General features: G+C 39.1%; 1 protein-coding gene across 2 annotated transcripts; it reads left to right on the top strand.

Moving 5' to 3' along the window:
• Positions 1–1,033: 1,033 nt before the first annotated feature.
• Positions 1,034–17,459, top strand: tmc2a (transmembrane channel-like 2a). Of its 2 annotated transcripts, XM_084745616.1 has the most exons (20): positions 1,034–1,558; positions 3,108–3,146; positions 3,254–3,704; positions 5,380–5,538; positions 5,874–5,964; positions 6,289–6,370; positions 6,450–6,556; positions 6,882–6,980; positions 8,293–8,435; positions 8,604–8,751; positions 8,915–9,103; positions 9,893–10,072; positions 10,520–10,678; positions 10,840–10,968; positions 11,240–11,307; positions 12,316–12,555; positions 12,653–12,778; positions 13,020–13,098; positions 14,654–14,771; positions 15,032–17,459. In XM_084745616.1, the coding sequence occupies exons 1-20, from the start codon at positions 1,255–1,257 to the stop codon at positions 15,244–15,246; spliced, it is 3,126 nt and encodes a 1,041-aa protein (XP_084601742.1). In that variant the 5' UTR covers positions 1,034–1,254; the 3' UTR covers positions 15,247–17,459. The 2 variants fall into 2 exon arrangements, with proteins under 2 accessions (XP_084601742.1, XP_084601741.1); XM_084745615.1 differs by lacking the exons at positions 11,240–11,307; positions 13,020–13,098; positions 14,654–14,771; positions 15,032–17,459.
• The last annotated feature ends 201 nt before the right edge of the window (positions 17,460–17,660 follow it).

The following is a 17,660-nucleotide window of genomic DNA, read 5'->3' as shown; positions in this document are numbered from 1 at the left end:
TTTCTCAGAACATAAGTGTAAGTTGGGCTCAAAGCTCACAAGTCTGTTGCAGTACGTTGCCTTGAAATTTTGAGTTGTCTTAACTTTTTCATAGACCAACAACAATGCTAAATGAAAATGAAAAAAAAAAATAAAATAAATAACCGTCACAGGGAGCCATTGGAGAGGGGCTAAAGAGCTGCATGTAGCTCTGGAGCCGTACGTTGCTATAGAGTAGACGGATCCAATACTCTATAGAGAGATACAGAGTATTGGATCGGCACATCCCTAGTTATATTTCATACGTGATTCATTGTTTTATGGTCTTCTCTGTTGGTTACCCCATTGAGGCTGGAGTTATTCCTAGATAATTATTTTTGCCTCAAAGTAGCCAAAAAATCTGTTGCAGTTTTTTTTTAAAAAAAAGGAAGTACAAAGAAACACAGAACACAATACCCTCCACCCACTAACTACTGCTTGTGAACCATTGGACCATGACGCTGTTCAACCATTGGACAAGAACTTCTGAGGCATAATGGCAGCTAAAGACATACATGCCTGCACATTTACTTAAACATGTGTATAATGTCCATGATAATAGTTTAAAATAATCATACTATCAAAAACACAATCATCTCTAGCAACACTTTGGGACCACTTTTGTCCATATTCTCTGACCAGGTGGGCAGGACTACAGCAGACTCCAGCACACTCACCTGTTCACCACCTACAAAGGTGTGATCCATGACTGAACTGACAACCGTGTAATGGAATCATTTTGGATGTGAAAAATGAGCTCTGCTGTATTATTTAATGAGGCTCTAATGTGTTTTTATCTGTACGGTTTCCAGCTCTGCACACACAGGTAGCTGCTGTCGGTCTTGGCTGACTCCAGACCTGCTGTTATTACTGTTTAAAACAAGAAAACAAAAAGATACTGCAGCTGCAAAGTCATCTCAGGGTATTTACTGTCTGCCTAATGACCCTAGCATTGAGAAACCCAAACCTTCATTAAATCTTTAGAGCGTCTGGTCTTCTTATGCCTGCCTGTGTGTGTGGTCTCCAATAACAAGAGGAGTGAGAGTGTCTCTCTCTTTAGATGTTATGGTCCTTTGGCTATTAGGAAAAATGAAACAGGACACAATATTCAAGCCCAGCTAAATAGAGCCACATTGAATGCTTTCACATCTAAGAACCAGTGTGGGCCTGATTCAAGCCACTGATGTGACCCACAGCTGTATGTCACCACATCTGTGCAGTAATAATAAAATATAAATGTCCAGCTCCCAGGAAATAACACATCCTCTTGGCTTGATAAGCCACACTGGATCACCTTTGGTTTCCAGAATTTTCTGCGCCTATCCAAGAGCACCTTTCGGTGACTGGGTCACATGCAGCAGTCGTCATAGTGACGGCACTGTCAGATACCTGAGTTGGGTGCTGGCGGGAAGCCTAGGTAGAGGAGAGTCAACCTGCCGGGGGGGAGACTGGGCGAACGCTGCAGAGGACACAGAGACAGACAGACGGCTTTTGTTTTTCATCATGCCGAGAAAACGGGATGTGGATTCAGTGGCTGAAGGTGAGTTGAAGATAAAATAATCAGTTTCTTTCATTGTTTATAATGGTATAAGCTGTGCAGGTCAGACCGATGTGTGATGCAGGAAGAGAAATATGTTTCCCTCTTTCAAAACTTCTAGAATAATTTGTGATGTACTTTACTTTGTTTTTAATAAAACATTTTATTTCTATGACCACTGACTTCTTACAAACATTATACTATGCCAGAGGTGAGAATTCAAACCATGTGACTCTTGGCTCTTTTCCACAAGCAGGAACTTAATAAAGTGTAACATAGTGTGTAGCCATCGTCACTGGTTCTGTTTTTGTTTCCACTGGGCTGAATTCCTGGAACTAAATTTGGGCTCTACACAGGAGATGATACTAAATTCAAGTTCCAGCTACTTCTGAAGGGTGTCTGTATCGACTGGAAAGCCAATACTTACTTAACCCAGGTTAAGGCTGGTCAGCCGTGCTAGTGACTCTGTGAGGCCTCAAAACATTTGCAAAGCAGATTATTTAGTATTATCCCAGAATATGGCAGAAATGTAATGTAATGTAAGTATTTTTTCATTTGTGTATAATCACCTGAATAGAAGAATCCTTAGAATGAGCCATTTATTTCTACAAAGGGTGCGGGTCCTCTTCTACGGAGGTCGCCATGTTGCACCATTATGTTTCCACAGTAGCCTAAAACGGTCAAATCAGTTTAGCCTTTGCATTTTTTGTGAGATTTACAGCCACCATAGCATACCTACATGCTAGGAAGGGGAGGTTGAGATCAAGTGTATGCAATCTGCAAACTTGCTGCCAGATGCCACTAATTCAAGAGGTGGGGACTCGGGTCACAAATCTTATGACTTAAGACTGAACTTGATAAAATCAAAACAGAAATGGCAACTCGACTTGGACTTGGGATACTTGATGCCTTCTCCTTTGGCCCGAAGAATAAAGAGTATATTATTTAAAAAATGTTTAATGAATCAACTAAATCAACTAACATTAACACTATTTGTTATCAGAAAGGCGACTCTTTATTCTCCAGATCCATTTTATTTCAACTAATCTGACAGTAAACAAATCAAGTTGCAGGAGGGAACCATGAAGAACTAATGTTATGTTGCTGAGATCCAAATGGAAAATTTCATAACAGAGACACAGAAAAACTGTGAGATCGACAAAAAATGTGTTGCAGCATGAAAAAGTGCAGGCTCTGTTGTTAAAATGACATTACATTTGGTGAAGAGGGCATTATGACTTGTTTAGGACCTGAAACTCCAATTTAAGGATTTGGGACTTAACTTAGACTTTCCTACTTGTCCACTTGACAGAGGCAATTTAAAAAGTGAACCAAACACCAGGGCCATAAATAATGAAAGAAAATGAATATCTATCAATGCTACTTTCTGCAAAACAACAGCTGACTTCACTTGGCTGTATATTGATAGTTTTCAGACTGATAATGATCACACTGATGTTTTTTATCGCTCTGAATTTGCTAACTGATAAATGCTCATGCTTTGCTGATCTGGTTGACATTTGATTGTGTTGTTTTTTGTGTTCTTCCTCAGTTGGAATAGACATAGACGCAGATTTGAGTGAAAGTGATGGTGAGTGGATAAAACAACATATCATGGAACTGATTCAAACAGAATTATACTCTAGAGTCTTATCTAATAATGCAATATTTTGTGTGATTTATTTGGTTTTAATGTAGATGGTGCCACCCAGAGGAGAGCAAACAGGAGGCAGGCAGGTGGAAGAGGAGGTGCGAAAGGAAGAGGCCGGGGGAAAAAACCCGCCAGTGAGGACGAAGATGAGGATGAGGAGGAGGATGAAGCTCCCGCTAGACGCAGGGGGGCGAACAAGAAGAAGCCCGCCAAGAAACGTGGGGGTGGCGATGACGATGAGGATGAGAGTGAGGACGAAGCTCCCAAGAGGAAGCGAGGAGGAGCAGCCAATAAGAAGAAAGGAGGCAAAACCGAGGACAGCGATGAGGAGGACAGCGACAACGGGAAAGGAAAGAAGGGGAAGAAGGGAGGAGGAAAGAAAGGAGGGAAGGATGAAGAGGACAGTAAGGGTAAGAAAGGGGATGCTAAAGGAAAGGACAAAGGAAAAGACAAGGACGATGACAAGGACAAGAAGAAGAAGAAGAAGAAGGGTGACAGGTTGGTCAGAGAAAGTAAAACCACCCTTAAGTCTATATTCTGACATTGCTCTTTCAATCAAGATCCAAAAACTGTCCTGTGATCTGTTGCTGAGTCATGATGAAAAATCAATACTGAACATCAGAAGGTTTGACTCAAGTCATATGACTTGTCCTCAAGACAGACTTGAGTCACAAAACTTGATCTGACTAAATCCAAAATGACTTGCAAATCAATGATTCGTTACTTTACTTGGACTTGAGGCTTTGACTTGAAAATATGTGATACCTTCCCCCAAGCTCAAAGATTGATAACTATGTTGTTTAAAAAGTGTGCCATGAATCATTTCATTTCCCTTCATTTCTTTGTTAACACTATTCATTCCCAGTAAGTCAACACTTAATTCTTCACTTTGTTTGAGCCAATCTGACAGCATCCAGTAAAGTTGCTGGAGAAAAACATGAAGAACTAACGTTAGTTTCTGATCTCCAGTTGGAAAAAATTATACCAGAGGTCACTCAGTAGACTTCAGATCTCTGCTGGGCAACTGAAAACAATATTGGATGTAACCTCTTTATAAACACCAACAATCTGATCAGTAACTTTGGTATAATTACTTTTTTTTAACTGTAACAGATTACAATTACATTTTTGTAACTACTTACATGTAACCACTTACATGTAAGAAGCTACTCTCCAGCACTGCTAGTATCCTACTAAACATTATTAATCACTTCTTGAGGATCACACTGATCTTTGACTTTTGACCACCAAAATCTCAGCAGTTCATCCTTGAGTCCACATGGACGTTTATACCAAGTTTGAAGACATTTCCTCCAAGTGTTACTGAGGAATCTCATTCATAAGAATGGGATGGACATGAGGTCACAGTGACCTTGATCTCTGACTTAAGTCCAAGTGCTCATTTATACCAAATTTGAAGACGTTCCCTCTGGGTGTTCTTGAGATATTGCGTTCATAAGAATAGGATGACCCAAGAGTATAATGCCTCTGCTCATGTCTGTTGCAAGTGCAGAGGCAAAAAAACTTGCAAGGTTCTTCAAAAATCACAGATCACAGTTCTTCAGCAAACAGTCATGAATGTGCACCAAAAAAATTGATTGATGGGTCCAATAGTGTGCAAGATTAGTTGTGGACAAGCTGCGGTTCTGCTGCTCACACATGCATGCACATGCACAAGCAATTGCATGATCTCCTCCATGCTTACTATTACAGATAGAGACGCAACAACTTCTAACTTTGTTTGGCATTTGAAGTTGCACAAACAATGGTAAACCAAGGCTCTATCTGTCTGTCTTTGTGTGTGTCTTAAGAGCAAAGACTTGAGACATACTTGTGACTTACAAAACAATGACTTCTGACTGACTTCTGCTTTGTCCTCTGGACTGGATGAATGTGTTTAGCAAATTTCATGACAATCTACATTTTAGATCATGAGGTATCTGGTTTGCAAAACTGACATTTTGTACTGACGGTGGTGCTACAGGAAAGGTGATGGACTGTTCAAAATGCAAAGGGTTCATCCTCTGTCAAACAAGAAAAGTGGGAACTTTGTCTTAATGGACAGGTCTTAAAGGGAGGGCTACCAAAACCATTAGTATTCATTCTCTGGGGTACATGTTAGCCCTTTGACCATCTCACTCCCTCCCATCCCCATCTGTCTTTCCTCTTCCAGCTCCTCTGATTCTAACTCGAACTCCGATGATGAGGAGGAGGAGTCCATGTCAGAGGGAGAGATGGCCCGGCTGATGGAGGAGGTGGAAGAGAAGAAGAAACTGATCGCTAACATCAGGAACAAGCCGTGGAGGATGAAGCGGAGGCTCACGCACCTGAAGTAATCTCTTACACCAGTCCATACAAGTTTTTCTCCTCAACCCAGAGTCACAGACACATATATTTAAAGCGGAAATCAACACAACACTTCTGCTTTTAATTTTAATTTACCTTAATTTTCACCAGAAACTATAAGTATGTACTTGCATAGAAAACATGCAGTTGTAAAATATTTCGGTTCATCTGAAAACTTCACCCAGAGTTAACATTTGTCTTCATCAGGCTGTTTTATCATCATCTTATTGTGAATAGATTTACATAAATCACTGTGGAAAAGCATAAACTCTGCTCATTTTAATGGATATTTTTAACACATGTGACCTTGTTCCTTCACAGGGAGGCTCAACAATTTGTGGATAAGTTTGAAGGAGCTTTGGGCAAAGGAAAGGGCAGGAAGTGGTACGCCTACAAAGTGATGATGACAAAGGTTAGGCACAAAATTTAAACTTTCTATCTTTGCTTTTTGCTTGTGTGTGCATGTGTATGGGAGGGTGTACTACTCCTTGTGTGGAGATATTTGTTTACGCTGTCATGTTGTGGGGACTTACCTTCCTTGTGGGGACCGTCTGTCCCCATAATGAAATCATTAAATTTTAGGGTGAAGACTTGGGTCGAGGTCTGGGTTAAGTTGGGTTTGGGTTTAGGTTTAGGTTAGAGTAAGTCACCTGGAAAATAATGTGAGTCAGTGTAATGTTATCTGAAGTGTTTTCCTTCTATAATTTTCAATCTTTTTCATTTTTTTAAATCCCAGAAATGGATCAAGTTCCAGAGGGATTTTGAGAATTTCAGAACAGCCTGTATTCCCTGGGAGAGGAAGATCAAAGAGGTGGAAAGTAAGTTTTGTTGTGTTTATCAGCTGAACAGCGACTCCTAGTGGACAGATGCTGAATCTAAAAATCCCAATGTCCTCAGGTCACTTTGGGTCATCTGTGGCGTCTTACTTTATCTTCCTGCGCTGGATGTACGGCATGAACCTGGTCCTGTTTGGTTTCACTTTTGGACTGGTGGTCATCCCTGAGGTGAAATGATGTAGCCCTGTTTCTGAATTAAAAATCTGTCATATAATCTAGTCATACTGACCTTTTCAAAAGCAAAGCATTAAACACAGAGTTAAAAGAGACTGAACTATTTATTATTATTTTTGTAGCATAAAAAATTATTGCAAGTCAAAATAAAAATGAGCAAAAATCCAGAAAACAGGTAAATCAAGTAAAATCAGGTTTATAAGAAGAGTTCATAGGAGACTCTTCCAGCTTTATTTTCATGGGCAGGTTTGTTCCAGAGCTTTAGCAAGAGGAAAGCTTCATTAAATAAAATGTTACTTCATTTATTTTAATTTTCCAGGTTCTGATGGGGCTTCCCTATGGATCTATACCCAGGAAGACTGTTCCCAGAGCAGAGCAGGACACCGCTCAGGACTACTCCGTCCTCATGGACTTCAATGTGAGTCTCATATATGATAATGATTTTTATTGTGTCATGTATATAAATATGTCCAGCTCTCAGTGATTTGAATGCATACATTTTTTTAAATGACACTGCAAAGAGTCAAAGAATAAAGAAAATCAGTTCACACGACTTATATAATAATATTTTCAGGTCTCATGAAGTGTACTTTTGTAACCAACAAGAGAAATCAAAGCAAATTAAAATAAATAAATAAAAAAAACTCCCCCTGGCTGTTGTGGTGCACAGATTAAAAAATAATCAGGAGGAAAACAGATCACATCAGCTTTGTGATTTGGAAAAAGTGTGAAAAGAGTGTGCTTTACATACTATAATAATTTAAGACCATCAACAAAGTCACATAAAAAGGATTAAATCTGAGAAAATCTGAATGAATGTTTAATTCTGAAGTGTTTGCAAACCTTTTGTTTAAGAAAATACTGTAAGACAAATCTGAGTTTTGCGTCTTCTCTCTAGCTGTTTGCCTTGTCAATTTCAGCAACTATTTGTACAGAGTTGCTGTGAATGGCTACTTACGTGCTAGATCATTTGTATTCAGACAGTTTAAAAGAAAATAATACAATAGGGCACTCACAGACATTTTTTTTTTTTTTTTTAAAAAGCCCTTCTATATAATGTTGTTAGATGGGATTTATTTTCATGAAGATTTATTTGTAGATTAATTTATTTTCTCTCACATTTATTGAGTTAATTGGCATTACTTTAATTAAGGGTAACTACATATGAAATATACATATTGTATTGTTTCCTTTAAATCAGATCAGGAGCTACATAATATGGTGCAGTTTACCTGTAATGGGAGTGATGGTTAAGATTTATGGATTTGAAGCAGACATTAGTTACACAGATGAAGCTGTCCCTGTGTTCTTGCTTCACTCACAGCCCAAAAGTAGTTTAATTCAGTGTTTATAAGTTCATAGTTCATGCTAAGAGTAGCTAACGTTGACCTGGTGGCAGGTTTGTTGCTAATGTTGTTGTTACTAATTCTTGCAGAGATTTGAGTTTTGCTGGGGATTAATGAGATAACTGCAGTGGTAAAAATGAGTTATCTCAACCAAAATGATAAAGATGTAATAGTGCCAATACTGCAGCTTTGCAAGTGCAAGTGAGACATAAGGTACTGTCACGTATGGAATAAAAGAAACAAACATTTTTTCTTTTTTTTTGACCTTTATTCAACTCAAACCTTCTGTGAGATCTAGCAGCAAACTATGTTGCACAAATACTAAAGGAAGATGGGTGATGAAAGGAATAAATTAAATAATAATGGCACCTCTTCTTTTCTTAGGGCTACTGTAAATATTCAGTCCTGTTCTATGGGTATTACAACAACCAGAGAACCATCGGCTTGCTCAAGTTCAGGCTGCCTCTGTCCTACCTCATGGTCGGGATCGGCACCTTCGGCTACAGCCTGATGGTCGTGATCCGCACGTGAGTCTGCAGCAGTTAAAAAATGTAACAAAATAAAACAAGACAGGGATAATGGAACTTAAAGACATCAAGATAAAACAATGGTTAGAGATGCAAATATCACGATTGATTGTACAGGGGGTTTTTTTTGCCTACAAGCCCATAAAGAAGGCTGTTTTGTTTTTTCAGCATGGCTAAGAACGCTGACGTCGGTGGTGGAGATGGAGAGGAAGGAGAGTTCACATTTGCCTGGAAGATGTTCACCAGCTGGGATTACCTCATCGGCAACGCAGAGACAGCTGACAACAAGTATGCCTCCATCACCACCAGCTTCAAGGTAACTATGGCAACAGTTTTACAAGAAACACATACACATATGTACTGTATTTCTTAGTACAACTCTAGTTCTGCTGGCAGATTTCACTGCTGCACTATGTGCTGATGCACCCAGTGACCCGATCATCAAGTTCTCCTTTCTGTTACTGTTTTGACAAAACCAGGAGTCCATCGTGGACGAGCAGGAGAACCAGAAGGATGAGAACATCCACCTGCGGAGGTTCCTCAGAGTCCTGGCTAACGTACTGATCTTGTGCAGCCTCGGCGGCAGCGGATACCTCATCTACTTCGTGGTGAAGAGGTCTCAGGAATTCGCCACCAGGGACGACCTCAGCTGGTACGAGAAGAACGAGGTAATGATGCTCACCTGGTTCTTAATGAAATACTGCTGGTGCTGCTATCACCAGTCCTGCAAACAGGTTTAAAGGACACTAAACAAAGGTAAATATGAAAGGACTCACCTTTTCAACAAAACAAGCCAGCTACTATAATCATACTATGACCACATGCAACGTGGTCACCTGTAAATTGTAAAGGTTGACAACAAATCTAAATTGTAAATGCCTACAAACAATACATACAAGTACAGGTAATACAAGTACTAAGTGTGCACCACAGGATGCTAAATACTACTAACAGAACTTTAAAAGAACATTATCGGTTTCCAAATTTAAATGAAAAATCTCTGGTGAGCTTGCAGATTGCAAACACTTTCAAACAAAATGTGAAAATCCCCATCTAGAGCTAAAGTTTGATTTGTCCACACTGGGCTTCTGTAGAAACATGGCAGTGCAACTCTGTAGATATGATTCATTCTAAGATAATGAAAAGACAGCAATTGTTATTTTTAGATGATTATGCACTAATGAAAATATAAAAATGTTATATTCCAATTCTGCCATACGCTGCCAGTAGATCACTGTAAATCTTACACACTGTGCCTTTAAAGAACATCAACAGGTTCCAAATTTAAGTGAATAAAGATCAGCAGAAAAATCTGACACAGTAAGAAATTAAGAAATTATATGAAAACACACATATAAAGACAAAAATAGACCTGAAATTGTGTTGTCTGGTTTGTTCATATTGAAATGGTTATTTTAATTGAAGATGTTACTGGTGATCTTGGCTGTTTTGAACAGTTGGAGATCATCATGTCTCTGCTGGGTCTGGTGTGTCCTCCTCTGTTTGAGACCATCGCTGAGCTGGAGAACTACCATCCTCGAATCGCCCTCAAGTGGCAGCTCGGGCGCATCTTCGCCCTCTTCCTGGGAAACCTCTACACCTTTCTTTTCGCCCTGTTTGACGAGGTCAACACCAAGGTATGGCAGCAGTGTTTGTGGGAGTGTGTGTGGACATGTGTTACTCATGTTGTGGGGACATAATTGCGTTTACACACTCACATTGTGGGGATTTGCCCACCTTCTGGGAACAAAATGCAATCCCATGTAGTGTAAATCATGAAATTTTAGGGTGAAGATTTTGATTAAGGTAAGGGTAAAGTTATGGTGGCGCTTAAGGTTAGGTCACTTTAACAGCCCCCCCAGGAACATCTTTTAACCTACAGCCCTTCCAACTCTTCGAAATGTGGTTTTCTTTTCAAAATAGATAAGAATAGTACATAACATTGTAGTTGACTGGGGTTCCAAGCTTGCTTAACTGTCATTGGAGCACAAAGCATAAAGGGGGTGGGACTTAATTTCTACTTTTGGTGTTTTCTGTATGCTGAAGAGAAACTTGTGACTGATTCACTTCTTTGTAACTTGCAGCTGGAAGAGGAGGAGTCCATCAAGAATGCCTCCATCTGGGCCATGAAGGAGTACTACGCCAACTACTCACGTCTGGTCAACGACACCGAGGCCACCCCACCCCCCATGAACCCTGCTGATGTCATCAGAGGACCCTGCTGGGAGACCGCCGTCGGCATAGTAATGAAAATACACACTGATTAAAATTCAGTGATTTTCTTTTGGTGTAAAATTAAGTCTCAATTTTACAGTCACGAAAGGCAGGTAACATGAGTGATGTACTGCTGGGTAACAAAACTTTATGTCCCCTTTTCACTTTCCCCGAATCTGTGTTGTTTCAGGAGTTTGTGAAGCTGACGGTGTCGGACATCCAGGTGTCCTACCTGACCATCCTGATTGGTGACTTTGCCCGAGCCGTCATCGTTCGCTTCCTCAACTACTGCTGGTGCTGGGACCTGGAGGCTGGATTTGTAAGTCTGCCAGCTGAACATGTTGTGGTTCAAATGTAATTTAAATGCTTTACTTGGGATGTGTCTGGAGAACAGTCAGTAGCTCAGTAAGTAGTGAACTTCTTTCTGTCTGAGTAGCTCCTCCATTTCTGTGTGTGCTGTTGTCTTTCACACTCACCTACAGGCCTTCTCACAGCAGACATCTGACTTGTCATTGTAGGAAATTGAGCTTTAATAAAGCTAATAAAGCTTTATCAAATAGCAAATAATTTTTGTCTCTGTTCACTTTTAGCCGTCATATGGAGAGTTTGACATCAGTGGTAATGTGCTTGGGTTGGTCTTCAATCAAGGGATGATCTGGTACGACTATTTTTATGCTTTACATGCATGAGTTGTGTCATTGCATGCATATCCAGTATCACTGAGTGTGTAGACAATATCAGTATCAGTGATACTGCCAGTGTTTGGGTGTCAGGTTGCAGTGGAGTGAAGGATGTGTGCATTATAAACAGCACTTTGAATGATCATCACCAGCTATATGTTACATGCTCTAATAGGTTACATCATATTATGTTACATCATGCAATGCTATGCTATTTGCATCACATTATTCTGTTACAATACACAGTTGTTATGATCATTTTTCATCATGATTATTTCATACAAGTTGCATTACATTGTATCATACTCTTATGTCATGAGAATGAGAGTTGTCATTATTGGAATTCATCATGTCATTTTTGTTGCATTGAAAGTTCACCTCTAGTCATATTTTAAACAATATAAAATGCTCTGAAGGAAGTAATAAATTGTGTCTGATATGTTTTCTGATAAGTAAGTTCATATACCTTGTTAAAATGTCATACGTATAGCTCTACGCCTTTGCCTTTGTGCAGTTACAGCAGATATTATGAAATATTTTTAACTTATCATGCCACCCTACAAAACAAGGTTGTGCATTTAATTGTTAGTGTTAATTGCGCATATAATTGTTGAATATTGAGGCAGAAACTATCCAATACTGTTTCTTTTCAAGAAATTAAAAGAAAACAGGGTGTTAGACACCCTTTTTAGTACTTTTCAACAATTAAATATTTGTAAAACCCACAGACAGACATAAAGGGTGAATAATAGCAATTATATGAAAAAAAGTTAAAATATGGTGATATTAAGTGATGATATTTTACAGTTATTATATTTTATCCTTTCATTTCTCTGTTCTTTCTTCTTTTTACTTTTTTCCCAAAATTCTTGTGTGATAATTTTGTCACTAATTTGACCAACATTTTCTAAGAGTGAGTGAAAGAAAATCTTTCAAATTGAATCCTCAGTTGATCACATTACACGTCATGCTCTGGTGTGTTTCAGGATGGGTGCGTTTTATGCTCCTGGGCTGGTCGGCATCAACGTGCTCCGCCTCCTCAGCTCCATGTACTATCAGTGCTGGGCTGTGATGGCCACCAACGTCCCCCACGAGAGAGTCTTCAAGGCCTCCAAGTCCAACAACTTCTACATGGGTCTGCTGCTCCTCATCCTCTTCCTCAGTCTGTTACCGGTCGTCTACACCATCATGACGCTGCCGCCCTCGTTTGACTGCGGGCCCTTCAGGTAACAACACATAAAAACTCAGACATAACAAATTATTGAGTCAGAAATGTGCACACACATACTCTTACACACACATTGAGCGTATTGATGTTTGCAGTGGGAAGACGAAGATGTTTGATGTGATCATGGAGACCATTGACCTGGACCTGCCAGCCTTCATGGGGACGCTCTTCAGCTACGCAGCCAATCCAGGACTCATCATACCAGCTGTACTGCTCATGGTGTGAGTGAAGAGGAGACACAGCAGATATCATGCACACACGCACACACACACACACACACTGAAGGCTTTGAACCTAAATTTGATCTCATTTAAATTATTATTGAATTGAATTATTGAATGTGATCATACAGGGGAATTGCTGTTGATGATGTAGTAGGGAGTGTCTTAAAAGGCTGCAAAACTTCCCATGTTGCCTTTGCATCTACCAAAAAATGACAAACCCCGTCGTTCTCCTCTGCAGACTGGCGATCTACTATCTGAACTCAGTGTCTGAGGCCTACAAAAACTCCAACATGGAGCTGAAGAAGAAGATGCAGATGGTAAGTGATGAATGGATGTAAAAGTAATATACATGATGCAGTCTGTTCAGCACCGAGGTGCAGCCACAGAAATACAGACTGCTGAAATGACAGAATAATTTAGCCAAAATACTTGGTGTGGCTCACAGTTGAGCTACACGCTAGAATGGCTACCATGTTTAACATTTACCCACAGATAAAAATCACACAAAAAAACATGCAAAGTCCGAAACAGAAAACTAACTAACCCAACTATTAAGTGTTGGCTGTATATTTTAAGTCTGATATATCTCATTCCGCCTCATTGCTTCATTGTTGTCCAAAAACTATTAAAAACACATACTCACCCTCCTGCTGTCGGTACTCATAGAATACCAAATGTGTATTAATCCACAACGTAAAATAGTCCCCAACAAATTTGCTATTTAGTCCTGTTTACTTAAACTCCAGTGCCCAGCTGTTTTAGGAAATGACTGACTCTTTTTAAACTCAATGGGTCTCATTCACCAAGTGTTCTTAAGAAGAAATTTCTTCTTAAATCCCACTCAAGACTTTGGCATTCATCAATATTTACTTATGTGGGATTTGTTCTTAGGTAAGAACAAAAACACAAAAACACTTACAGACATATTTGTTTGTTTGTGCAAAACCATTGATTACACAAAGTATCATTTAGAATATTTTCAGTAACTTTCAATATTTTAAAAAAAGCATTATGGTGTTTTAAAAGAAATAATTTCTTTTACTTTATAGTGTGATTATTTATAGCTTGCAAATGATGTCAAGAAAGAAGCACATCACCAAACAATTAAACATGTTTCAGTGCATATCTTAAGCACAGCATCTGAGATCAGAGGTGGGATGGTTGAATGGGACCAGGGAGTTCGCCTGTACATAAATTATTTAAAAAAAGAACAATTGTTGTGACCCTTTTGGTTTTTTAAATTGTGCAATGATCGGTCAATTCTGCAAAAGCAAATGTTTAAAATTTAAATTCCATCTAAGCTCTTTGGTAACTCTTTGTAAACACATGGACATGTTGAAGAAGAAAGCACGTATTCACTAAAATAATCGTCTGCCTTTGGCCTTGCAGCTACAGTTTTAAGATAAAGTGTACCATTGGATTAATTCTGAAAAAAAAAAATACCTTCTTGATTCTGAGATGGCTGATGGGATAAAAGCACTGACAGGGCTCCACTGTCTTTAGATTTTTTTTGAGAATTCTTGATTTTTCTCCCATTCACATTCATCATTATAAGAACATAGATACGAACAATACTGCAGTTTAAGAACACCTTCATGATTCAGATTTAGACTTTTCTTAGGACCTTTCTTAAGAATAAATTTAAGAAAAAAACTTAACAAAGGTGTTGGTGAATGAGGCCCAGTATTTGTGACCTGTTACGTCTTCAGTGGGGACAATAGCGCTTGGGGGTGAGAGCCATTGACTGAGGAGACAAAAAGTATTGAGAGATGAACCAACACATTGTTGAGTTTGCTGTTTGTGTTTTTATGAGATTTTTTCCCCCTTCATCTTGTCTACCTCCTTTCTCTCTCTCTCTCTCTGTCTGTCCAGGCTCGGGATGAGGAAAAGAACCGGAGGAACAACACGGACAGCACCAATCAGGTCATGAAAGACCTGGAGGACCTGCTGCCAAACAAATCCCTCATCCCTCCTGCTCCTCCAGAGCCTGGTCAGTAAACTCCTGATGGCTGGTTGCTGTGTGTAGACACATGAAGTGAAATCTTATATTTTTTAAATTGTAAAGAAGTATTAAATCAGTGTATTCCAAGGTTTTCCCCTGTACCATGATATAACAATTGCATCCCCTCTGGATATCATACATTAATATGTGTAAAACAGCTCTGATGCCATGCATTCACTGAAAATATCAAAGTTGTGAATTGTGATTATAAATCTGGAGACTTGGCTGATTCTTCTCTGTCTGAACAGAAAAGCCACCGGAGCCAGAAGCAAAGCCAACCAAGACGAAGCCCGGGTCAGCCGGTAAAGGCGTTAACCTGCAGAAGGACGTGGCTCTGGCGTCGCCCAACCCCAATGCTCGAGGGCCAGTGAGCCGGCCGCCCGGGCCAAGAGGACCCGGAGGAGGGCCGGGTCCGGGTGGAGGACCGGGCCGAGGCCGTGGGAGAGGGCCTCCTCCAAGATAACAGTGTGAAAAAAAACCAAAAAATAAACACATTCCTGCAGGATGTGTTCAACCCTCAGACAGTCTGTTCATTTCACAGCTGGAGACATAAAACAAGGTGTTACGATTGTGGCATTTCAGTTACCTTCATGTTTCCTTACTGACATCAACAACAGTTCAGAGTTTAGCAGATGTAATTTCTGAAAATTACAGCTGTACAAACTGTAACCTACAGCACTGTTTCACAACACAGTGCAGTCAAAACCTCAATTTTGTCCTGAGTAACTTATGATTCATGAAGAAAGATTGTGTTCTTGCTTATTTGGGTCTGAAGGTGGACAGGTACTGTATGTTTTCATTCATCTCGTACGTATATAAATTATTTTTGATTCTTAATAACTGAGATATTTGTGTCCCAGGCTTTTTAGTTTTCTCTCACATTTACACTGACTTCTTAATTCATGGTATGATTATGACTTTGCATAAAAATCTTTTAATAACATATTTGGAGCCACTCAGTCCATATATTTTTATTGTATTTTATCCTACTTTAATTTAGTTAAAGGTAGTACAAGGAATATTTAACTGGTTATGAAACAGTCTGAATTAATACTGATGCCTCTATATGATCTACGTCAGTGTTTACCAAACTTTTCTACTGGGGACCCACTTTCAGAGAATGACAAACCATCATGACACGATCCACAATAGACATTAATAAGTCATCATCAAGGACTTAATTTGTGCATAAATTAATGTTCCTCACTGTTTTGACTTCCATTTCCGCATCACCTTATATTATCTCGACAGGAGCTGCAAAGATGAATGAATTATTAAATTAAATGCCAACTATTTTCATAATTAATTAATAAGTTTGAGTCATTTTGAAAGACCAAAAAAGTTAAGATTCTATGATTTCAGATTCTTAAATCTGAATATTTAGTTTGTTTTTACTCCTCTCTGGCAGTAAACTGAATATCTTTGAGTTGTGGACAAAACAACAAACACTGATCAACATTTTCTGACATCTTATGGACCAAACGACTAATCAATTAGGGGGAAAATTATTGCAAGGTCAGTATTTTTCACCATTTTTCACCAACAACTGATCAATCAGTTGTGAATATAATGGACAGATTGATTGGCTTGATGCATGTTATTGCAGACATATACTTAAATACTTTATGAATGAGAAATAAATGCATTAAGGCTGCGTTAACAGGACATCTCATTGGTTTTATTTCCTCTTATCAAGAAAATGATAGAAAACATTTTGAATTTTAAGAACATAATTAAAATTCTAATAAATTTCTTCCATAATCTTTTTATTTATTTGGGGACCCAAATAAAATCTCCTGAGACCCATCTCTGGGTCCCGACCCAGTGTTTGTGAATGACTTATCTACATGAGCAAACGAGACCATCAGTAAGAAAACCAGCTGTTTCTGTGGGGTTACTCTTAATGTCTACCACTGGGATCAGATTCTCCTTGAAATCAGATAAAACAATTTATGGCATGCAGACCAGAAGAGCCGATCACATTTACATTTTCACCGGCAAAGTTACAGTAGGAAGTGCATCAGTCAGGCAGATTTTTACTCAGACTAATTTATTTTGGTGCTATATTTCGTGGTTATCACAATGGAAAAACTACCGCTTTTGCTCACAGGGGGCTCCAAAATTAACAAAGCACCTTGAAGCCACTTTAAGTTTTTGTTGAATTTAGTTAAGTTTAGATTAGTTATTTCCTTGAAACCACACAGGGAAGGGACAAACTCTGAAAGGGAAAAAAATAGTCAAAAGAAAATAGAACTCAGTGATTATTTCCCCAACAGTTCCTTACATTCCTGCTGTTTGTTGTTGTTTTTGTCACTTTAAAAGAATACACCTCCAATTTAGCATTGCAATTGAAACAAACAAGATAGATACTGTCTTTTTCATTCCACACATTCTCCTTTCTCGTTAAAACCAACGCCTACATTACCCACAATGCAAGGCAGCTATTGCATTTTTTTTTTCATTAGAAGTCTTCAGCCTAAACTGACACTGAATCCACTTGTGACATCGCCTGAGGATATTTATAAGCCTTTGTGCAGCTCCCTCTGGAGCCACTAAAGGTTAGACACAACTTTTTTCCCAGCAGTACTTCCCAACACCTGTAAGCAGACACTGATGTTTAAAATCAGTTGAGTTTCAGCAGCAGGAGCTCCAGAGAAAAATGTGGAACGTCCGGTTCTGTCATGTTATTGTGCAAAAAACAACAATGCACTCTCTCAGGTCACCGGAGTGTTTACTTCACCAGCTCCTTTAAAATATGAACCACAGTCATCTAAAACTTGGAGTTCCCTGCATGTCTGTGTGAATGGTAAGTTGTTTGATTAAAGGGTGAAGCATTATAAATTAACAGTATATGTCTGTACAGAAGAGTCGCCCAAC

Source organism: Lutjanus erythropterus, chromosome 20, assembly GCF_056507025.1.
Source record: "Lutjanus erythropterus isolate fLutEry1 chromosome 20, fLutEry1.hap2, whole genome shotgun sequence".
Taxonomy (NCBI): Eukaryota; Metazoa; Chordata; class Actinopteri; order Lutjaniformes; family Lutjanidae; genus Lutjanus; species Lutjanus erythropterus.
This window is presented reverse-complemented; position numbering and strand designations above follow the sequence as displayed.